Raw genomic sequence first — 25363 nt, forward strand, 5'->3', positions numbered from 1 at the left:
TGATCACATCAATAAATGTGCGCTCACCAGGTCAGTTTTACTTTAGGGAAAAGATTTCCATTCACATGCCCATGTTTATCAGGTAATTTAATAACAAAATTAATGAACATAGTCTTTCCAATTACAATATTTAAAAAATAAAGTTTTTACATTGAATACAACTTGATGATTTTCCTGAAAATAAAATTATCTATCTAATAATTCAAATGCATTTTTAATACTCCAAAGGTGCATTAAATAAGTTGATTCTAAAATTTCTTCAAGTACTTTTCAAAAAGACTAACCATTTAGTCCTGATTAGAAACCACTCACCAGTGTCCTTCAGGAGAGGAAACAAACAAACAAACAAGCAAACAAACAAACAAGAAAGAGGGAGAGAGAGAAGGGAGAGAGAGAGAGAGAGAGAGAGAGAGAGAGAGAGAGAGAGAGAGAGAGAGAAGAAAGGAAGAAAGAAAAATGAAAAAAAGAAAGAAGAAAAAGATACAGTCTCCTCTGTCTCCTCCTGCCTTAAATAGAGGGCTCCATTTTAGCAACACGTTTTTATTTCTCTCATTCCCAAGCTTTCTTCTGTGGGATTCATGCTAACAAGTTCTTTCTGACACTTACCGTTGCAAATACCATCACCAAAAGCAACTAGAGCAGGAAATTGTTGATTGCAGCTTACACATCCAGGTCATGGTCTATTATTGAGGGAGGTAGGAACAAAATTCAATCTAGAGTTTGAAACAAAAAACAAGGAAGGCCACTGCTTGAAGGCTATATTATCTTTCTAATATAGTCCAGGACCACCTGACTAGGATTGGCACCACCCATATAAAGATGAGCCCCTTTGCAACAATACATAATTGAGATAATTCTCCTTCGATATACCCACAGGTCAATGTTAGCTAGGCAATCCCTCCATAAAGATTTTTCTCTCAGATGGTTCTAGTCTGTGTAATGTTGATAAAGTTGAGTAGGAAACCTCCTCTACATCAAGAACGTCGTAGTCAGAGTATTGGTCTGTATGGACTCACATAGAGGTTATTTAATTTATATAACAAACAAGAACTTTTTCTGTGGTGTACTGAAATTATTAAGAATTTGGAAAAATTACAAAAGGAGTTAAAAAATAAAGTTTGGGCATGTTAGCACACACCTTTAATCGGTGCTCCAGAGGCAGAAGCGATGCAGATTCCTGTAAGTTTGAGGCCAACCTGGTCTACCTGGTAAGTATGCAAGCCAATGCTCTACAGTAAAACTCTTTCTCGAAAATAAAATGGAGCAACTAACCAAAGGAAAAAAGAAGAATAAATTTGAAACATGAAAAATAATATTTATATTTATTCTTGGCAATATGTGCATTTAAAGAAAACTTACTAATAAATTAATTACATAATGCACAGTGAGTACAAAATTGTTTTCTACAGTAACATTACATGATTCAATGATAATTCAACATCTACTTCACTTCTTTTTTATTTTAATCCAAACTTGCATTCTAGACATGAAATGAGATGTTCATTATTACATCGAACATTCTTTTTAATAATCACACTAAAAGTTTTGTTACTATTATTGTTTTGCAATTACCAGGTCTTTTTTTTATCAATTCTTTTTTTTATAACGTTCAAGTTCATATAAAGAAAAATATACATTGATAGAAAAAAATCTGCTTGTATGATTAAGCCTATGACTTTTATGCTGACAAATTTGAAAATACCCTTCATTTTCATTTCAAAACTTGGGGATTTTCACAAAATATTTGAAGCATACATGTCTTATAGGTATGTTATGGTGCTTATATATCAGTTAAAAAAAAAAAACAGCAGTAGTTAAAATGGCTCACCATCCAGAATCCCAAAGATGGTTTTGTGGTATGTATACATGTTATAGAAATTTGCTATTTCTGTAAATATTGGAGTACCAATTTTCCAGTGGTTCATTCCTACTCCTATTTCAGTGCCTAATTTCAATCATTGCTTCAAATTTTGATGTTTCTTTTAGTTTTTGACCTTGCAGAATCAATATAAAATTCAATTTTTATTTTTTCATTCATCCCTCTGAAGAGAAAACATACAGACAGGCATAGTTTTTTTTCTTACTACACCGTGGCTTTCCCTGGTCCACTAAGTTAAGTGTCAGGATCCTTCCATTCTCTTTTTCTTCTCCCTGTGCCTCTAGTCATGCTCTCCATCTATTCAGAACTGTTGTTCAGAGAGTATGTTCTGCTTTCAAGCCTTGCTTTTGCTTCTCTCACTTGGAACTCCCTAACAATCACTGTTATGCCACCCTTAGCAGACAGTTGCTCAAACTACAGATTTCTGACTCTCTCAGAATGGTGACCATGACCTTCTTGATGATGATGATGATAATGATTATTATGATGATTTCTTCAGAATATGTCCTGATTGTTATCCCCTCACTTGTATCTTCCATTTCCCACCCTCCCTCCCTTTTGCCTTATTCACTTTCCCTAAACCCTCTGAAGCATAACATTCTAGGGTCCCTCCTCCATGTTATATTTACAAAACTGTACCATACACATTTGTTCCTGCATCTGTCATCTTCAACTGTGAGCTCAATGAAAATATCTAAAAAGGCACCTAATTCATCTCATTTCTCCCTGCAGCTCCTTGAAAAGTGCACGACTTTAGAACACACAGACTTACTGAATGAATGAACATATTTTATTGTTCACACTTTCTCCTCAAACAGAATTTCACTATTGAATGTTTTTATCTTTCAAGGATCATTATAAAGATTACACACGAACTACAGCTTCTCACACTCTCACTTAGACTTAAGAAGTAGACTGTTAATTTTACAAAATGGCAGCACTCTCATAAAAATAGCATTTTGAAGGGAATATCACTGGAATGCATAAAACTTGCTGTTCAGAGAAGAATAAAATAGAAATGATATGTGACAATTCTAGGGAATTTTAGTAGTTTATTTTCCATATCTTTTTTTTTTTTTTTTTTTTTTTTTTTTTTTTTTGCTTAGATCTAATGTATGGAGCCAGAGCAATGATGAGTTCTCTAGGTGCTTCTTATCTTTTTAAAATTTTATTATGGATCTCTGTGACTTTTTGTAGGTTAAAATTATCTTTAGCTTCTCAAAGCTGACCCTCAAAACAAAAGCACAGCACACTGATTTTCTACCTAGCAGAATATGTTAGAGCACATATGACGAGGAAGACATATGGTTATCAGATGAGATCTATTAGCTCACTAACATCTGGACTCAGCCAAAAAAGCTGCACTTAGTCAGGTCACATCTGTGGATGCCTAAAACTCTTTTTCCAGTTTGTAAACTTCAGAGTTTGGAAAAGCACTATTTCACTTTATTACCACCAAAATTAGGCAACTCTATAAATTTTCCCTCAGGAGTTATCTTTGAAGAAAAGAAGAAGAGAAATAAGAAATTCAACTTAAACGTAGTAGGTAATAGAAGATACATTGGCTCAAAATGAAAATCTAAGGGCTGCATATTAGAATTCTGTGACTGTAAACATATCCACTAAATGTTCATCTTGGTAGATTACTAGGCTACCTCTGAGTTTATTCACTTATTGCTGAGTATCTATTTTCCTTTGTTTGAGTTCAATATTGTGATTTTTTACAGTCTCTGAGTACAGTTCCTGTTTTTACTATTTAAAAGTACTATTCAATATGTACTGAAGTAAGGTCAAAAATCAGTTAATTTGACTTTTAAATAAATTCAGGTTTAATAAAAAAAAATGATTCTTGACCAAAGATTCAAATAATCTGATTATGTAAAATACCCATGGGAATTGCACTATATATATATATATTAACTTATTTTCTTCCAAGATCCATTTTTAATGAGCATCAAGCTATTATATTACATTCAATTGTTCATTGCCTTTTTATTCATTTTTTAAATTTTACTTAAATTTACCAGTGTTTTAAGAGAAATGATGTACAGAAAGTCAGTCCTACTCAATAAACTCTTAAGTAATTAATGTAGCCATATATAGTAATAAAATATGTAAATGAGTTGAAGGGTTTAGAAATTATCAATGTGTGTAGAAGTTATCCACAAGAGCAGGTGAACTTTCCTTTGCTGTCTCCATGTTCCCTGGTATTGTACTTCACTTCTGTGTTTCCACCAAGAAATAATTTTCTCTTAGTTTCTAAATTATGATGCTCCAGAAACTGCCTAATAATAAAAGTATCTCACTGGTTCTTTTCCTTTTAGTGACTGATTTCTCTTTCCTTGTATTTCTTTTAAATTTGCGTGTCTGCAGGTGCATAGGCTCAAGTATTGAAGACTGCATCGGCCTGATGGATAGGTATTTGGTGTGCTTGCTCCTTCTGTTCCTCTTCTAAGGCTCCATGCGTGAGCACTGGTGCATGAGTGTGCATGCCACTGTGGATGGAGAATGATGTTTTCTGTTCTGCAATTGCTTGCAGGTGTAACGGTCCCACTAGTCATGACTGCATTTACTACCCATGGACGGGCCATTCCACTTTACCACAACATGCTAGGTAACATCAATCATGTTTCCATTTTATCACTCAAATTCTTGCTTAGCTACCACAGAAAAAGTACTAACTGGTGGGACTGAAGTTTTAATACATTAAATGGGAGTTACTGCAGAATTGAAAACACTTTGCTTCTTAATTTGGTTCTTAATTGTGTCCTCATTCATGATGATTTCAGAGTTCGAATTGGTAATACCATAGACTTTTATTTTTATAGATTTTAAAGTTTTTTTAGAAAATATCATGGGCTGGAGAGATGACTCAGTGGTTAGGAGCACTGCCTGCTTTTTCAGAGGCCCTGGCTTCAATTCCCAGGAGCCACATAGTGGCTCACAACCATCTGTAATGAGATCTGCTGCCCTTTTCTGTAAAGCACTCATATGCAATACATAAAATAAATCTTTTAAAAAAAGAAAAAGAAGGAATTATCCTAGACTCTAATGAGTTTATACAAGATTTCAAAAATCAAAATAATCAATGGAAATTTTTTTAAATGTTAATTGATGTTTATATAATGTTTGTTATATAATTTGAATTTAATTTCTGATTTTGTGTTATATTGAACTGATTAGTATATATTCAAAAAGAAAATTTATCTTAGAATATAATACAAAAATATTTTCTACAGGTTAAAGCACATAATGAAATTACTAGAACATAATATATGATTCATGTTTAAACAAAATTCATAATGCAAATATTTACAATAGATTTTAATCATACTCAACAAAATCTGGAAGCAACTTAGGCTATCAAGTTTTTGTATACACATGCACTCTAGCATGCCTGAGTAATAAAAGGGAAGAAATTGATGCTACGTACACTATAGATGGATCCCGGATTCATTATGCTAAAAGAAAGAAGCCAGATGTTAACGATACATACTGCTTGGTTTTTCTATTAATAACAAACTCTGGAAAAGATGAAGGGCTGGGTCAGAAAATCAGCCACAGTTACCCAAAGCTACAGTTTCAGAAGTAAAGTACACTATGGAGTGGCAAGAAGAATTTGATAGCTAATGAAGTAGTCTATACCTTGACTGTGGTATTAGTTGTACAAGTAAAAATGATTAACACAAACCATAAGCTACATATTTTGTTACAAAGTATATAAATTTTGTGTTTTGTTGTTTACATATAAAGAAATATGACTTTTTAAGTATTTTATGTAACATTTTAACTAAGAAAGTAGTAACATTGCAACTTTACACAGAAATATCATTAGCTCTATGAAACAAATTAATTGGATCTACTTGCAAGAAAGGCAGAATTGTTAAAGTAAAAGGCAAATGAGAATTTTAGATGAAGTTTTTTTTTAATAGAACACTCTGTGTTGTCACGGAACAATGAAACATTTGTAATGCATAACTGTCACGTAAAAAGCAAAGAAAGAAACAAACAACAACACTCTGGCAATAGATTCTAGCAGTTGTCTCAGTAAGGTACCCACTATCGTGGATTCTAACACCTGAGACAGTTTGTCTAGTGTTTCTGTCTTATTTCATTCAGTCTTAATTTATATAAATTATGCATCTGGCTACTTTCACTAAACCTTACATGTGTGAGATTCATCTATGTCACCCCCATTCATAGATTTTTTTCCATTCATATGCCTTTACTTGCTTTTACATTTTAAAGTGATCAAATAATTGATTTATCATCCTCATAAATTGTTAATAAGTAAACAGTGACAACAAGTTCAAATGTAAATGATGTGTGTAGAGTGTATTGATTTATATAGCAGTGGCACATTGATACTTGGGCTTTAACAAACTGGCTAATATGGTTGTCTAGATCTAACTTAAAACTGTTATAAAATTAAAGAAACCAAGAAAAAGGGATGAGAAAAAGTGAGTGGGAATAAGACAGAATAAGTCTTGCTTTGTATTCTAAGATCCATCTTGGATTTTTCCATGCTCATAAAACAATCTTCTTTGGGTCATTGATTGGGTCACAAAACTATCTTTTTGAAGAACTATTTTGATTATTTTACTTATAATTATTCTAACATTTTAGTGAGAATGACTCCTATATGGTAGTTAAAGTATGTTCTGTTTAAAATCAGATTTTCAAGTTTAAAATCAAGCTCTAACCATTTTTAGATGCATGACTTTACGGTCCTTACAATTATATGAACCCCATCCTTTCATGTGCAAAAAGACATCACTGATGTAGGTACTAAACAGTTCTAGATATTGAGTATAGTTTATTAACAATGCCTAGCTCACAGAGACCACTCATTTCTTCTATGTTTTTATACATAATATTATCATTATATTTCTGTATAACAAAGATTCACCAACCTCAGGAATGTAAAATCAGTGTTCTCAGGGGAAGGAGAGAAGTTGCTCAAAGTGACACAGAAGAGCATTAATGCATGCTGATGTCTTCCTTCTGGCTTTCTTGAAATGGAGGCAGGGTGGCGGGGAGCGGTCATTTCTGTCAATTTGCCTTGAAAACTAGGGAGATGATGACACAGGTGGCCTTTGATCATGGGACTGAATTGCAGAGTAACAGATCACTTGTAGTTATAGAAGCTATTAACTGATGTCATGCAACTCAAAATCATAATCTGTCTAATTGTAGATTTGATATTATACTAACTTAAACAAAAACAGTTAAAATTTCAGTCTTATAGAGTAGCTTCATTCCCAGGAGATAGTTCATAATTTCAGGCTATTACTAATAACTGTCAGTGTCATCAATAAATATCCAAGGCTAGAAATGGACAGGAAGAGTGGTGCCTCATTCCTAAGAACAGTCACCTGGGTCCACTGCCCAGGCAAAGAGCAGAGTGCCTTGAATATAAAATCATGAGTTCAAATGTGGGTTCTGTCTTATTTGTTATCTATGAAATTGGATGATAATGTAAAATTAGTTTGAAGGCTAATTGAGACATAGATACCATCTTGGAATGAACAGTCACTGGCTGTAGTTTTTAGCTGTGACTGAAATATTGACATCTTCCCAGGACAATTTTATTATATGGTGCCCTATTTGTATCTTGCATATTAACAGGACATTAATCCAATAGGCTGGTGACTACAGAATCAAGATACTGAAATTTCTCAGATTTTACTTATTCACTCTTTACATCAAACTACTAATTTGAGGCATGACTTCAATAAGTGGTTGGTAACTGAAAGCTAATTATTTCATATTTAAAATTTTAGTTTTCTTTACCTAATTTCTGTTTTCTTCTTAAATTTAAAACAATATGAGTGTTTTTTCATTTGCATTGACTTGTGAGGATAAATTGACCTGTCAGGGGTTGCTCATGCAGTACTTTACAATGCCCATAACATTTTGTATTTAATTCTTTGGAGTATTTTGATTTATATTGGGTGAAAGCCTAAAGCAACCAAGAGTCCCCTCAGGTTCTACATATCTCTACTGGGAAGAACATACACTCAGAAAGCAAGATAACTACCATTAAGATTGCAAGACTTCTCCACCTACTAAATTCCATGATAGGTTTATAAATATCTGTCTTGACTCATAAAGCAATTATTTTATTATGGGAAGGCTAGAAATAAGACAATAGGAAATGAATGTTTTTAGGCTTCGTAATCCACGTTTTTACTGAGAGGTTATTCAAACACTTAGTTTTCTTTTAGCCACAGAAAATTGCATTGAACATGTCAATGTGGCTGCTGCAAAACATGTAGAGTTAGTACTCCCCACTGCCCCATTATGCTGTGTTCTCTTCCCTAAAATTCAAATGAAAGAAGGTGAAATGTTTTTGATCTTGATCGACTTTCATTTTACAAGCAGAGTTATTTTTCCCTAAAACCTGCAATTTGTGAATTGGTTTTCCACACTCCATTTATTGTACAAGCCATTGCTAGAATCTTCCAGGAAGACTGGTAGGATAGAATACAAAGAATTTAAGATGGTCTTTTTTTTAATCACATGCTACCCTAATTATAAAGAAAATGAAACCATTTCTCTGTCTCTGTCTCTCTCTGTCTCTAGTCTCTCTGTCTCTCTCTGTCTCTCTGTCTCACTCTGTCTGTCTCTGTCTCTGTCTTTCTGTCTCTGTCTCTGTCTGTCTCTCTCTCTCTCTCTCTCTCTCTCTCTCTCTCTCTCTCTCTCACACACACACACACACACACACACACACACATGCACACTTTTTTTTTTACACTTCCTCCCCTTCATAACTGGATTTCGTTCCAAAAATGCCATGGACAGTTATGTTTGTCCGGACTCTTTTATTGTTTTTGTGTGTGACATTAGTCTTTGATAGCACATGGGCTATTGTAAAATACACTCCTTCCTGATGTAAAACTTTTAGAATCTTTGTCAAATATAAAATAAACCTTAAAGATCTTTTTCTTATATGCCACAAGCGCATGAGTTTATTAATCATAATAAGAATTAACTGTATTGATAAGCCATTTCTGAAAGTTTAGGCTAACAAAGCAAATGTGAACTCACTAAAAACTAAGTTTACTCTGTTTATAGAAAAGATTGAATATAGATATAAAAAACATACAAGATCATCAACCTCTGCATTCTCATCTGGATTGACTCTTAGTTCTAATTCTTTTATGCTTTATGTATCACAATATATAGTACCCTAATTGCACTTAGTTTCTCTAACTCTCTAATGGACAGCTATTTGAAATATTTCTTATTTTCATGGCCATATTCACACTTTTACTTTGTAGTACAGTGGGTTTTGCCCAAGAGGTCACACAACAGTTTATCCTTTGTCAGACTGAGCTGTGCGTGATAAATGAAAGCAATGGTGTGATAGTCCGTCCACCAACTTACAAATGACACATTGTATTTCCTTATGTTTCTGTTAAGGAAGCAAGTTCAGAATTTAGATTCAGATCACATGGTTCAAATCACCTGTAAATGCTTACCTTAGATGAGAGGCAGTTATATTATGATCCCCAAGTTCAATAAATAAAAGTGCATAGCCTTTTTACTTCAAGTCTATCCACACTCCATCACATTATGTGTATTAAGTTTTTTTTTTTTTAAAAAAGAAGTTTAAGAGATGAGGAGAGTGTGTAAATCTGTTCTTTAGCGGATGACTCATGTCACACTTCCCAGAACCTGTGAAATGTCAAAATGATCTGAGAATCAGCAAGAATTCACCAAGCCTCTCTGCTCCCTTGTCAACTGTTGCTCATATAGTTGAAGAGGCTACTTTAAACAAAAGAATTTAAGCATCTTTAGGATGCTCAAGTGGTTTTCATATTGATATCAAAATGTTCTCATCACAGTACCAAAGTGATCTAGAAGCCAGAAACGGTGCTGCTTTCCAGATCAGCAAGCGTAGAAATGTGACCATAGTAATACATATTAATGACTGGAAGTCAACAAAGCTTCTTTAGGCCATTGACTTTGGGTCTAAAGCAGAAAGTTGAAAGATACTGTTAAATTTATGAACTGTTTTGTTTAATAGTAAGGATCAAAAAATGAAATGAGTAGAGGGAAGTATTCAAGATACTCAGCTTTCACTCAGCCTAGAGTATCTTCCTACAATAGAGAAATGGTAATATTTACACTCATTTATTCCTGACTCAGAAAGATAGCAGAACTGCTTCTTCCTAAAATTATTTTCAATAGATTTATTTAGTTATTTTATGTATATGAGTTCTATCCATGTACGCCTGCATACCAGAAGAGGGCATCAGATCTCAGTATAGATGGTTGTGAGTCACCATGTGGATGCTAGGAATTGAACTCTGGACTTTTGGAAGAGCAGACAGGGCTCTTAACCACTGAGCCATCTCTCCAGCCACTAAAACTGTTTCTTATCTCACAAATATCTCAAGCTTCAGTTGTTACTGATCACAATTACAGAGATCAAAAGCAAAAGGGTGGGATTGTTCAAGTCCTGAATCTAAAAGACTACCATGCTCATTTCAATAGTGCTGTCATACTATTCCAAGACTTGTAAATTAAATTCTTATGAATAACCCTTGACAATAATCAGTTTTTATCACATTTATTATATTCTATAACTTTTAATTCGTAACAATTACTATACCAAGTTAGATCAATGTAAAATCTCACCAAGTAAACAAAAACTTTCAGCTATACAGCAATGCTTTGACAGAATGTAACAGTGGAAAATAATAGCTATAACAAAATAATGAAAGTAATTCTTATAAAGAAAATTTATATTTTCAGATGACTAAGAATTACATATGTGAAAAATGAACAATGAAATGTTTTTAAGAATATATGTAAAGCTGACCATCAAACAAACTTAACCCATAGTCAAGTGCCACACTACAACTACTAATAAGCTACTAAGTGGTGAGACAAAAATTCTTTCTTATCATTGTCCAAGTATAATTAATTGAATTATTTTAAATTAGTATTATTTAAAATTATTGTAAACCATGTAATGTGTATCTTTAAATTTTTACTCTCTTCTAGTTCTCCCTTCTTTAATACAGGTTTATATGTATATAGAATTATTTCAGATCTGTAGAAAAAAAACAAAATAATTGTGTAACAGCAAATGTAATAAAGGAAATTTTGCTACTCTTATGACATTAGTGAATTAACATGTTTGCTGTCATAATGTGGTTTCTAGGCTTATTTAAAAATTTAAAATACCACAGAACAGGGTTATATATTTCATGACTGAAATAGCAATGGTTAGACAATTAGGACTTTGTGATTAGGTAGACTAAAGGAGTACTTAATTAAATGTAAGCCTTCTTCGCCCAGGCATATTTCCACCACCTCAGAGGCTTAATGTACAATTCTGTAGGGAATATGGCAATTGTGTCCTGGCTGATTGTGATACTCCGGCGGTCACCAGGCTGACACTTATGTTCTCTGTTGGAACTTACAATCTCCTTCCAAACTCACTTAGGTTCTTTTAGACCTGAGTTCGTTGAGGATTTGTTGTTGTTGTTGTTATTGTCTTTTTTTTGGGTTTTGATTTTGTTTTTGTTTTTTTAAGACAAAATACTTAAGCTATTTCTGAGATATATATTTCCAACTACAAATTTTTATAGGACAGTACCATTTCAGTTTTATAAAAATACAGCCAGAGTGAAAGCTGATTATCCAAAACAGTACAGTAAAGATAATGCTCAGCTTTGTTGTATGGAATTTCAGATCACACACCCTTAACTTGAGAATAGAATGCTCATGTGCTTAGGTCAAGCCTACAGACATTGTCTTCCTATCTGGAGAGGTGTGAAGATGATACTTCATCAGTTATTTCCAAATGAGTTCCTTTCACACCAATGCATGTGTTAGAAGTTGGTTGTGCAAGAAGCAGAAGGTATACATACAATCCTGGCCATCATATTCTACCTTGGCCTGCGACCAGTATCTACAGTCATATATTTAACTTTATTTCCTTGAGCAATCCTGTGATAATTTCCTAGAACTCAGGTTTCCTCTGTTCTTGAAATCTCTAGGTTAGGTGAAAATGTCCCTGTTGGTTGCAGACGAAAATATTCCTTCCATAACTATGACTGGTTATCTACAATTGAGACTAAAGAACCCAGGCATAAGTTTCTAATCTTTCCATTAAGTTAGCAGACTTGTGAGTCTTCCTTACGATTGTTGGTGGCCTACATTGTCCCATAGAGTAGCCCTCTGCCACGTGTGCTGAGTGAGTACTTCCAAAGTAATCAAAATAAATAGAGAAGCTCTGTTGATCCTGATGTATCCTAGTTCTGAAAAAAAAATCTGCGAAAAAGAGGTTGTGTGAATGACATTAATAATTGAGCCAGGTTAAAAATTAATTTCGGATATATTTGTTAATTAAAATGTTAAGGTGTTTAAATTGTGATATATAGGTATTGAATTGTACTGTTCTAGACCAATCATCATGAAGTCATAAGATAGCAATTATTCTGGGTAATAGCTTACCCGCAATAAGAACAGTGGCACAGATGTTTTTCACAGAAGGATGTTTATTTCATCAGCCACAATAGGTTACAGATGAGATGAGTCAAACAGATCCAAGAGAAAAGATCTGTTTTCCGATACCCATTACATATATACCTATACATCAAGGCTGTGAACCAAACTTTTATAAACTTTTATATGACTAACATAGGATATCTTGGGCCCACATTTATAATCCCCACTTGATCTACTTTTAAAATAGAAAATTACACAGTGTTGTAATTACACATATATATCTTCATACAATTAAAGTTTATTCCCAATATCAAAACTGAAGTATTATTCTATTTTTGTACTCCATAGATGGCCAATAATTAAATAGTTTGTTACATATAGGTCATGATGTCTGTTTTTATGCCTGCTTTATGATAATAAAAGAGTCAAAGTTATTCACCCATATAACTTAGACATGCGTTGTATTAAATCCTAAGAAAATATCTTTTTTGATATTTACTACTTAACTACAGGAACCACCCTCTGTGACGTGGTTACATAAAGTCATGTGTAGATATTAGAGTAAATTGCTCTCCTCGCGTTTTCTTTTTTCTTATTACCTCAGCACATTCCCTAAGTAATGATTCTTTTATAAACATGCGATTATTTTTGCATATTATGTGTGTAAGCAGGAGCTAATTAACAGCGAGCAGTTTGATTTACCAATGAAATCCCTCCCAGTGATTTTATCCTCAGCTACTATCCGCTCTTAAACACAGACCGGTTTCATTTCGTGGTAACTCAGTACTAAAGAACCAGTGAGCAGAAAGGGGAAGCCCACCTTTTATAGAGCCTGGATGCTTGTAGTCATTGTCATTTTTATGACATTCTCTTCTGCTACTCAGAATAATGAATTCCATATGCTTGAGTCATTTATAGAATAATAATTGTAAATACTTTCAGCAGAATAAAAATAAAACAATAATAAGCTTTTACAACTCAAAGTTTACTTGCAGGCTAAGTAATTGTTTTTATTTTAATGAAAAAAACAAATTTTTCAAAGTTACATTTTTATTGACTTTCTTGACACAAAATAACACAGTTGACATCCTGATTCTGAAACCCAAATTAAATGTCCACATTGTTCTAGACAATGGGAAAAGAAGTAATGGGGAGGGGAGCCATATTACTATTTTTTCTTTCAAAAGATTTTTTTGGGGGGATTTCATTTAGACTGTGCCTTCACATTACAAAATCATTCTCCAAACATGTCTTCGGTGTAATAAAGTTTTAATTAATTTTCAGATTATATATGTAATAATAGCTTTCACTACTACCATTACCATTTTATAATTGAGGAAACAGAATAAGAAAACCAATTTTCAAAATTTCACCTGGCTAGTAAGTTGTAGACTAGGATTGGAGTTCAGATGTGTGACTCAAAAAACCCACCTGTTCCTATCTACCAAACTGCATCTCATTAAATGTCATATTATGACGAGGATGATAATGTATTTTATAGCCTTCTTAATTTCACTTATTGTCTCTCAGTCTCCGTATTGCCTTATACTGACTACAATGTATGCTTTGGAGCTCATTTGAGGCTTTCAGTTATGAGCTATATTAAAACCAGTGACATTTCCCATGCAGAGAACGAGCCTTTAGCTTTCATATCGCTTAAGGAGGAAAACAAAAAGTATAGTATCCCAAAGGGTATGAGCACAATGGAGATAACTGAGGAAGAAAACATTCAAGATGGAGTGCTGGAAGCAGAATAATATATGGATGGAGAATGAGCCAAAACCTAATCTCTTGCAAGCAGATGTTGGCCATTCTATTTGAGATGTTCAAAAATTAAAAATTGTTTTTTAACATGATAGAGTTAAAATTAAAACATATTAAGGAGATAAAACACAAAAAGATTATCTTGTATTGATAAAGCTATTTAACATGCTTGTTCTACATGACATGGAACATAGACTCAAGCGATAAGGGGTGTGTGTGTCTGTATGTGTGTGTGTGTGTGTGTGTGTGTGTGTGTGTGTGTGTGTGTGTGTGTCAGTGTCTGTGTGTGTCTTTCTGTGTCTGTGTGTTTAAATTGGGAAACACAGAAACTAGTATATAAAGACTGAAGGGAATTATTAGGAGGAAAAGAAATTCTTATTTCAAGAGATAAAGAAAAAAGCTCATATGAAACCTTCAATAGACAGTGGATGGAGAGGAAGTCCCACTTCAAAGTAGAAAATTTGGCTGCGGAGATTAGGGACCACACATTCACTTTAACTCAAAGAAATTCAGAAGACAGGAGGGAAACGTGCAGGAAAGCTAATGATGGACTGGACAAAGAGACAAGACCTCATCTTATGTCGATTATTAGCTAAGCTGAACCTTTTAGAACAGAATAGAAGAAATCAATCATTCAAAGAAAAACACATTGGACTTTTCCAGAAAGACACACTGCTTAAAAACACAATTGTACTGTATGTTGCTAAGTCTGTTTGAGAGACTTACTCACAAATAAAAATGATTCTGGTAATTATTATGGTTTTTCAATGAGGTAAGGATTCCTTTAACATAGACCCAGGCATTTTGAAATTTGGGTTTACCTATGTTTGCCAGATGAATACATAAGCAAGGAGACAGGCATCGTGATTGTGTAATTGATAATATGTGATGATATGAATGAAAGCAAAGGGTAATTCAAAATTGAGAAATAGAGGTGGTGTTGACAGGTAAGGGAGAAGAAAACCAGATAAAATCATTATCATGTTGGTAGAGGAAATGTGAAAGTAGAGAAAGCGCTAGACTGACAGTCAACATCCTAAAGGCAGCACTGATATTGGCAATATAATTATTTACTGTTACCTGTCTGTGTAGACAGGCACATTGAGAATGAGGAAGCGGAAGCCTGCAATCCTGGAATGTGGATGGATGGAGAGAAGCAGAGAGGGGCAACAGGAATTTACAACATACAACTGATTGTCAGGGTTAGTGCTCGGCTGGATTTGAAGAATTAAGAGGAAAAATATAAGCAATTCTGGTTTTCTGCCTTACAAAACTTAATGGATGGAGTAGCATTCACTAAGATGCTTTCTGAGCTTAGTGTTGTAAATTTGAATCTGCAGTTATTTTAATATAATAAAATGAAACAGTCTTTTTCCATATGTAGACATAAAACAGAATAAGAGATACAGAAATAAAAAGAACCAATTGTCTTTATCTTCTGACAAATTTGAATGTGAAGGAGAAGAGAAAGTTGGCAAGAGAGAGAGCATTATTGGGAAAAACGACATCTGAAGATATATGAAATTTAAACAACATGCTTTAGAAGACCTTAGAAAAGGAAAATTTTTACAGTATAAAATATAGTTAACATTGAGCCTTATGAACATGTATGAAAAAAAGCAATGGAAATTAAGAGACTAAGAAAAGTTGAAGGCATTAGCTTTGGAGATGGAAAGACGCACTCATTAACTTTTTCTTCAGAAAAAATAGAGGAGAGAAAATTGTGCTAGGCATACAGATTTTGTAGACAAAGCCTTGATATTTTCTGCTTAATGTTTCATATTTCGACTAATGTTATTGCTGCAATCATTTAATGAGAAAACAGTGGGGTTACTTCTGAGGGGAGTGTATAAATGCATGTGAGGAGAGGGAGGGATTATCTGAAAAAACTACTTTTGTATTTAAATCATTCTGACATTAGTTTACAAATTATCAGTAATTTGAAATGTGTTTCCCTCCATGCACCCAACTTGAAGGTCATCTATTTGATTTTCTTAAGGCAAATAATAGCCTGCACTATCAGTGACTCTGACCTCATTAAATTAGAGGGCTCTTAAATATATAATCAGGGTCTAGCAGCACCCTGTATGTGTTCAGAGAGACCAGTAGATTTCGATACCTGCCACGCTAATTGCAAGATGCTGCTATATAGCAATTATTATAAATTGCTCCACCACCTGACCATCAGCAATTGCATGATTGTGCAAGTGAAGAATGTTAGAAAATCAGTAAATTGAAAAGAATTTTTCTTATTTTTAAAATCCTCACATATTATGAATTATAATAGAAAAAAATCCCTCACAAGTAAAATTAAAACGTCTTTTGATTGCAAAGACATAATTAAATTTATACTCTAGCAATCATTCTTGTTTCAGCAATTTTTCTATTGCTGAAAAGGTCCATGTCACATGATTATCCTTGTGTTTCAGAACAGTAATTTTTTTCTTTGATGTAATTTAAAATCATATTGAAAACTATAGGATTAATGCATGCTCAGTATGTTGTGGATATGCCAGTATCCACCTAGGATATAAATCTTTGCACACATTAACCATGTACTAAAATGCATGTGCAGTTGTACTCTTTGGTGGGTGATAGGTTTGGGAGTATACTTTACACAGTTGGCTTCTTGCTTTACTGACATATCTGTACAGTGTGCTTAAACTTTCAGATCAATAGTTATCATCCCTTATATTTGAAAGCAGGATTCTTTAGTATCATTGAACCACCAATACATTACTGAAGCATAGGTGCTCTTGTTTTTGTTTATTATTATTATTATTTAATTAATTTATTCAGATTACAACTCAATTGTTATCCTATCACTTGTGTCCTCCCATTCCTCCCTCCCTCCTGCTTTCACCCTATTCCCCTCCCCTAGGTCTAAGACCAAGGCGGACCTCCTCCCCGAGTATACGGTCATAGGCTATAGAAATGATCATACTGAGTGAGTTAACCCAGAAACAGAAAGACTCACATGGTATATACTCACTTATAATTGGGCACTAGCCCAAAAGGCACATCCCACAAAAGTCATCACTTACCAGGAGATTGGGATAGATGTAAGGACATCCTACTGGGACTCTAGGTAAGAGAAACATAGGAGATGGGGAAATAGAAGGACCCAGAGGGTCTTAGAAACCTACAAGGTGCTCTTGTTTTTACTCTACTCAAAATGATAAAATAAGTAATATGTGGGCACCCACACTCACACACACTCACACTCACACACGTTTTCACTGGGTAATAGATAAGGGAAATTTTTTTGTATAAGATCCATAACATCATTCTATTTCATTATTCAAATTAGTAATCATTAGTGGAAAAAATCAGATAAAAACATTTTAAAATTGTACAAGTTTCACTGGGTTCAAACATTCTCACTATAAATTATGTTGTTTTCTATTTGGCCATTTTGACCCTTATAAAAACATGGCTGTAAAACTTTCACAAAAGCTGCCAAGACTGCATTAATTAGAAACTCATTTTAAAACAGTGATAATTTCAAGTATGTTAAACATGTTAAAACAAGAGTGTTAATTTGGTGAAAACGGGAGCTTTAATTTGCCCCCCCCCTTTTTTTTTCAAATCAAAGCTTGTTGGTCTAATATTTGGATTTAGGTATGCTAAATGGAGAAATATGCATACAGGCATTGTTACTGTTTCTATTTCAATATTTGACAAGGTGATTTACTCCTATGGCATTTTGGAAAAATCGGCAAAATTTAAAAAATGTATCTATGGAGTAACGGTAAAAAATAAAATATTAAGTCTAAATTGCTTGAGAAATTAGTCCCTGTCTCTGTCTCTCTGTCTCTGTCTCTGTCTCTGTCTCTCTCTCTCTCACTCTCGTGTGTGTGTGTGTGTGTGTGTGTGTGTGTGTGTGTGTGTGTGTGTGTGTGTGTGTACTTGTCCTCTTTTCTCTCTCCTGTCTTTATTTCTCCCTCTCACCCTCCTTCCCTGTTTTTCTTCTTCCATCTTCCCCTCTCTAGATCTCTTCCTCTCTGCTATTAAATTATTTTACTATCACTGTGCTAACAATACTTGATAGTAAAACAATACTACATATTTTTTTTTTGAAAAACGCATATAACTTACCATCTGAAATTTATACTTGTGCTCTTTAGATTTTCATTTTTGGTGCTATTTTCTGAAATCTAAGTTTGAATACGCTTAGTGGTCTTAAAACATACTCAAGAACTTGTTCATGTTCCACAAGTAACTTAATAGAGAAAGCAAAGTTAGAGTTCATCCACTTCTTTCTCTTGCTCCCATTTCTGTTTTCTGTAACAGACTAAAACCCTCCATAGTCTCCAATGCCCTAAGTACAGAGATGCTCTAGCAAAGATAATGTGCCAGATGGAGGCATAAAGTCATACAATCTTTTTTAAAAACCGGAAGAGAAAAGAGAAAGTATGGAGATGTGTGTCACTTACGAAATGTAAAAATAAATACTAACTTTACTCCACATTACACTTATATTATTTCCTTAATGATCATTTCCTAAACAAAGATTTTTAAATATCCTCTTCTGGATGCCCGTAAGCGATCCACAGACCCATATATTTATGAACAGCTGAATGTTAATGGTACACATAATTTCAATAATAGAAAAATAATAGAGAAAGAACAGATTGAAAAATTAATATTCTTGCTAGGAAGAGGATGTTTCATGGAGATGCCAGTTTTCTTTCATAGTAATGATTTCTTTTGCATGTTAATGAAATGGTTTCAGGCAAAATGTGAAGTTGTCTTGATATTGTATTATTTCAATGCTGTTTGGATTAGTTTAGGTTCAACTCTTTCCTTTTTACTTTATCTGGAGGCTGAGAATCTGCAGTCAGAGCATCTGGGGAATAACAGCATCTTCTAAGCATTCATTTTTTTAGAAAAAAAAAAAAAAGGGAAAGGTTTCCCCTTGATTAGGAATGTGTTCTAATTAGGGGGTGGATGTTTATATATGTTTAAATGGGGCTTATATTACTCAACGTTGTTAATAAGATGCTTTAAGATGCGTTTTGTGAAGGCACTCATAACAAACCTCCCCTAAAAACATAAAGAGTAATTTATTCTCGAGTGAAAACGTTATTTAAAGTGAGGTACAATGACCAAAAGCATTTGGGAAGGAGAGTCTGTTTGTCTCTGCTCCAAGTTCTCTGTGGGAGGTTGTTGAGTAGAGTCGACAGGAACATTTACACCCTCTCATTTCCCCTTCAGTTACTTCCAATCTACTATGGGCTCACAAACAGAAATAATTGGATACTTGTATTTTGCCAAGTTACAAATAGCTCAGCTTTCTTCATATTTTCTTTCTTGAGAGCCCGAGGTACAATTTCTTGAGGTGTGGATGGTAGAAAAGCAATTTACTCTTTTGTGTGTGTGTTATCATTATTTGAAGTGTATAGTGACCTGCTGGATTCTACATTTCAAAACTGCACACAGCTTGCTAAGTTCTGCTTAGTCTTAGTTAATAAGTGTAAGGATTTCCTGCCCTTTCGTCTCTTTTCCATAAGTGTTCCATAAAGAAAGGTACAGAAAATGTTTACCTAAATGACCAAGGGAGGCTGATTAACAACACACAGAGAAACACTTAGGCCTTCAGGTGTTAACTAGAAAGAGAAGGATCTTGGTTTCATGTTTTGTTTTCAATAGCCCAAACCTCTTAAGATGATGGATGTAATATTTGCAATTCAATAAAAGAAAAGTTGAAAATCTATACATAATTCCCAGCTTTGTTGGAGATATTATTTGTTTCCTACTGAAAGAAAATCGGATACAAGAAGCTTCAGTATGTGTGTTTGCATCACTTTTCACACCTAAGTTTAGACATGGGGAGCTACAACTAGGGTTCTGTGTTCTATAGAACCAGGAATGTGACCTCTGATGCTTTCTTGATCATTCTGTCCAGAGATAGGGTGGCTGGTCCAGTCAAAGTTCAACATTCAGGACAGAAGTGGACACTTCGTTACCAATCCCTCACTTCTCCAGAATGCCTGGCACTTCATTTCACTTCAGTGGATGGAAGTGTGTTGTACATTCACAGCAAAATGCAGTGGCTTAGCAATTAATCTCTCTCATGAGGAAATTTCTGGTCAACAGAGGACTAATAAAGACTGGCACTATGTGCTTGGGTAGGAAGGAGATATTCACTGAACTACAAGCAAACAAAAAATAATCTAGTAAACAATTTCAGAAATTCTTGAAGAATAAACTTCAGCTACCAGAAAATCAGAAATAAAAATATATTGAAAATATGTCAGCCTCAGTTTAGAAAAATCAATCTATAAAATGCCCTACTCATTTCCCTTGAATTAGAACTATATGCTTGGTTCAAATAAAACATATATAGGAAGCTATCAAAGTTGTGCAGTACTCAGAGAGTTTGTGGATTAATCTTAAGAAAAATTTGGTAAATATTTATTAAATATTAATTTAGTAAATTATTAATGTAATGATTATTTGTTTGGTGCTTTTTTAAAAAATTCTATATGAATGGATGTTGCCTGTGTGATGTCGGTGTACCATAAATATTCCTGGTGCCTTTTACAGGCTAGAAGAGTACAAATAATTAAGAAAAAATAATTCAAAATGGATGAAAATGACTAAGGAAGGAGAGAGAGACAGAGACAGAGGCAGAGAGACAAGGAATCAGAGAGGTGACCACATACATCAAAAAGTGACAGATTAATAAGGGCTTGCATCATGGCATAGCTGCTGGATTTGATGGTAGAGATGCACTTGCAGCCTCAATCAGGGCAGAATCGTTGCAATTATTGCCTAAAATTGTGATCAGAATTGTCTTAAGAATCAGTAGGGTGGAAGTAAAGGGAACAAATTAAGGTATACCAGTTTAAAGAAAATGCAAAAATTCCTATTTCTGCAATTGTTTCAAATACTTCAGTTATACCAAGAGAAGGAATTGATTGTTCGTAAGTGCAGTATCATGTAAACTATACCCTTGGTTCATTTAATAATAATAATAATAACAATAATAATAATTTAACTTAATAATTATTAAATTATTAGGAGTTTAGCTCTATATTCCCCCAAACATGATGACCTTACTGCCTCAAAATGTGCAAGGACATCCTTAGGGGAACAGCTGAAACAACTTAATGTAGAATGAAATTATATTTAACTCTCTTTAAGGGAGAAAGAGACTAATACAATTAACACAAGCTGAGATCTTTAACTCTAAACAAATGTTTGGAACCATCCATGGTGGCACATGCCCACAATTCTAGCACTTGAGAGACAAAGGCAGAGAATTCTTTGTGATTTCTAGAACAGCCTGATCAACATAGCAAATTCTAGGAGGCCTAAGGCTACATAGTGAAATGTTTCACCCAAAACATAATTGATTAAAAATTAAAATAAAAATTAGATAAAAGTATAAACAAAACTTCATAAATTGAAATATGCATATATATACATACATACGCACATACACATATATATGTATATACATATATATAAATCACTCGGAACCTAAGATTCATACGTTTAAAAGAACTCCATCCAGTCATTAATTTCTGCATGTCTGTTAATTGTGACACCCACTGGAGACTTAATCCAGCTTGAGTGTCCAGCCATCTTTTGCTTCTCTGTCTCTCTTCACTGTTTGTTGACTATATGCTTCCCTCTGTTCCGCTTTGCTTTGACACCTTAAGACATAGACAATTTCCCCTAGAATATTGTCTCTCAATAAGATTGAAATTATAACGCAGAGAAGAAATGCCAATGTTGAAGTAAAGAAAAAAATAATAAAGGCAAAAATAAAGAATGGCATCTACAATGATATATATTTTCCCACAGTCCTTTAAAGAGCAATGTTTGTGCCTACCTTTTCCTCTGTTGGAGAACTAAGAAAAGCTTTAGCATTGTGAACAATATTGACAGGCAGTGTGGCTAATATTGCACAGGAATGTGGACTCAGTCATTCCTCCCTTGTCGAATTTCCTTAGATATCTTTCCCATGTGGTCACTAGGTAATAGTACTTACTGAATAGTAAAACTGAATGTTTAATATGTTTTACAATTAAATGTTTATTAATGTCTGGAATTTGTATCTAGAGACATTCATACAGAGATGTAATCTAGGTAATGGAATAAAAAATGATAGAAACTTTGTCAGTGCTGACATTTATGGTGTGTTTCATAGGCATAAACTGTGATAAAATAAGTCTAAGCAAGAAATATTTGCCTGGTTGTTGTTTAAAAAAAAAACTCCTTTCTTTTCTAGTTCCTTTTCAATGTTGTAGATACTCAAAGACAAAAAAATATAGATTTGTTATATAATCTCATGGTATTGTCTTTAACCATGAGATTATTTACATCAAAGCCAACCTTACAAATTTATATTTTTTCTCAAACAGTTTGGGAAAGAAACATACACCCACATATATATAAAAACTGCCTGTCAGAAGAAGGAAGCAACTACCATGAAACTATTAGAAGTTTTTCTCAGAAACTGAATCTTAGAAATATAAGAATATGTTAAATTAAATATAGTCTCAATAGTAAAGTCATTGATGAAACAAATTTTGTGACACTGTTACAGAATAAAATATGGCATTTACATATTGAAAAAGGAAAATCCGGTAGTGTGAAGACAAGTTGGAAAGCACTCAGACTTGCACAGTAAGAGGGAGCTTATGCTTTCGCTTAAGTGCTACTTCTTATTTTAAATGTAGTCAAAAATTTTTGATCAGTAATCAAAAGATGGAGACACACTGTAAAACCTATATCCTGTCAAGTACAAACTGTCACTGTCAACTGATGTCGGCCTTGTAGTCTGACCCAGATCATTTTCATTTGCTCAAAAAGAAAAATGTGTCATTTTTATAGAGCAGGTGGAATTCTAGGTCAGAATAAGCATAATTTGAGAGAGAGAGAGGGAAATGCTGTCTTAATGTAGCTCTCCTTGCCCTAGGCAGTAACCCTTAAAGCATCTCTGGGGGATGTCAGTGTTTCTTTCTAATGTTTCAAGGTCTCTTGTTTCAGATGTGAACTATAGTAGTAAAGATTGAACAAAATAGTGATACGACAGACACTGTGTTGTATTACCTACTTTTCTCATTTTGATGTGACCTGTTACTGCATGAAAAATGAATTTAAGAAAGGAAGGATTTATTTCAGCTTGTAGTTTAGAACTATTGGTCATATGGTGGGAAAGGCAAAGTAAGGATATATATATATATATGTGTGTGTGTGTGTGTGTGTGTGTGTGTGCGTGTGTGTGTGTGTTGAGTGTGTGTGTGTATACATAAATATATATATACATACATACAAGTACACACACACATATATACAGAGAAAAAAAATAGCAGTTTTTCTTTTAATTCAGTTAGGACCACTGCCATAAGATGCTGCGGCCCACATTTAGGGCAGATCTTCCTCAATGAATCTTTTCTGGAAATGCCTAACAGACACCCACAGAGGTGTACTTCCATAGTATCTGAAGTGTTTCCCAATCCAATACATTTGTTAGGTGGAGTTAATAATCACACTGAATGTGTGTGCCTTTCTTAAAGAAAGTATATTTTTCACAATTAAAAAACAAAATCATCAATCCTGGCAGAAATTAGAATGAAGATAGAAAAAATAATGCTACATACAAATTTTATATCTGATATCATAAAGGATTTAATGAAGTCGGATCATGTAGTAACATAGATAAACATATTTTGAGGAAATTTAAAGTGGTAAGGTATTAATAATTATAAAATCAAAGTTTCTATGAAAACAACTAAATAAATGTTTGGACGTTTTGTGTTCTCTACTATGAAATTTCTGCATTGAAGAGAAAGCTGATTGATGCCACTATATAGTCCATGAAAACAATTTTACTGTGATATAAAGGGGGAGAGAGGTGAAAATGAATTTGCTAGAGAATCCAAACTCTGCAGTATGCAGTACACTTATACAAAACCTTCTTGGTAGTTTTCCCCTTACTGAGTATAGTCTCTATGTTTAATAAGGGGATTGTAGCATCTGTATTGCCCATATGGATACCCATAGATTGTATTTTAAAAATTTACGACTTAGGGGATTAAAATGGAAAAACTATAATCTATCAAAATTCTTTTAATTTAAAGGTGGTACTTCAGACTCAATTAATATTTGAGTTCTTTCCAACCACACATTTTTCTTCCCTCCTCTCCACACAGAATGGGATGGATTCTCTAGCCCATGCCTTTTTCACCTCTCTCTTCCTCTATATTACAACATAATCGTTTCTATGGAACATATGGTGGCATCGATCAGCTTTCTCATCAATACATCAGTATCATGGTAGAGAACACAAAATGTGCAATGTTCCCTCTCTCCCTGCCAGGTCCAACCACCTGCCTCAAATTCTTCCTCCATTTCTCTTCAGAAAAGGACAGGCCTTTGATGGATATCAATTAGCCAGGACATATAAAGTTGCAGGAAGAATAGACATCTCCTCTCCCATAAGGGCTAGATGAAACAACCCAAGGAGAAGCAAACAACAGAGTCAGAAAGTTTCTGTTCCCACTGTCCTAAAAGAAGGTCAAGCTGCACAACTGTACCACATGTGCAGAGGGAGGGCCTAGGTCAGTCCCTCGCAGCTCTCTAGTTGGTTTTCATCTTGAGCCTTTGTGAGTCCAGGTTAGTTGATTCTGTGTGGTTTTGTGTGGTGTCCTTGTCCCATTTGGCTTCTATATTCCTTCCTCACAGTCTTCTGCATGAATCTGCAAGCTCCATCTATCATTTTCCTGTGAGTTTCTGCATCTGTTTCCATCGGTTGCTGAGTGAAGCCTCTCTGATGACTACTGGGCTAGGCACCAATCTATGAGTATAGCATAATATCATTAGGAATTATTTCATTGACTTTTTTTTACAATAATGTTTGATTCTATCCTAGGTCTCTGGTCTATCTAGCCTCTGGGTTCTGGCCCTCCAGTCCATGTCAGGGGTGGGCTATGTTTCATGGCATGGATGCCAAGCTGTATCAGTCATATATTGGCCACTCCCACTATTTCATTACCACCTGTACACAAGCATACCCTGTAGACAGGTCAAACATTATGTGGCTGAGTTGGTGTCTCAGTCCCTCCACTAAAACTCTTGCCTGCTTATAGGTCATGGCAAGTTCAGGCTCTATATCCTCCATTGGTAAGAGTCTTAGTTAGGGTACACCTCAAAGTCTCCTGAGAGTTTCCACTGCACTATATTTCTATCTTATCCCAGAGATGTAGGAATACAGTCTTTATAGTCCCATTTCACTTG

At 34.2% G+C, this 25363-nt stretch overlaps 1 protein-coding gene across 1 annotated transcript in view; it reads left to right on the top strand.

Moving 5' to 3' along the window:
* The window catches only part of Erbb4 (erb-b2 receptor tyrosine kinase 4), a 1024038-nt gene that overhangs the window by 771482 nt on the left and 227193 nt on the right, over positions 1-25363 (top strand). The window contains exon 16 of the mRNA XM_051154155.1: positions 4419-4493. Coding sequence (XP_051010112.1) covers positions 4419-4493 — 75 coding nt within the window. The remainder of the gene's footprint in view (positions 1-4418; positions 4494-25363) is intronic.

This window comes from Acomys russatus, chromosome 12, assembly GCF_903995435.1.
Source record: "Acomys russatus chromosome 12, mAcoRus1.1, whole genome shotgun sequence".
NCBI lineage: Eukaryota > Metazoa > Chordata > Mammalia > Rodentia > Muridae > Acomys > Acomys russatus.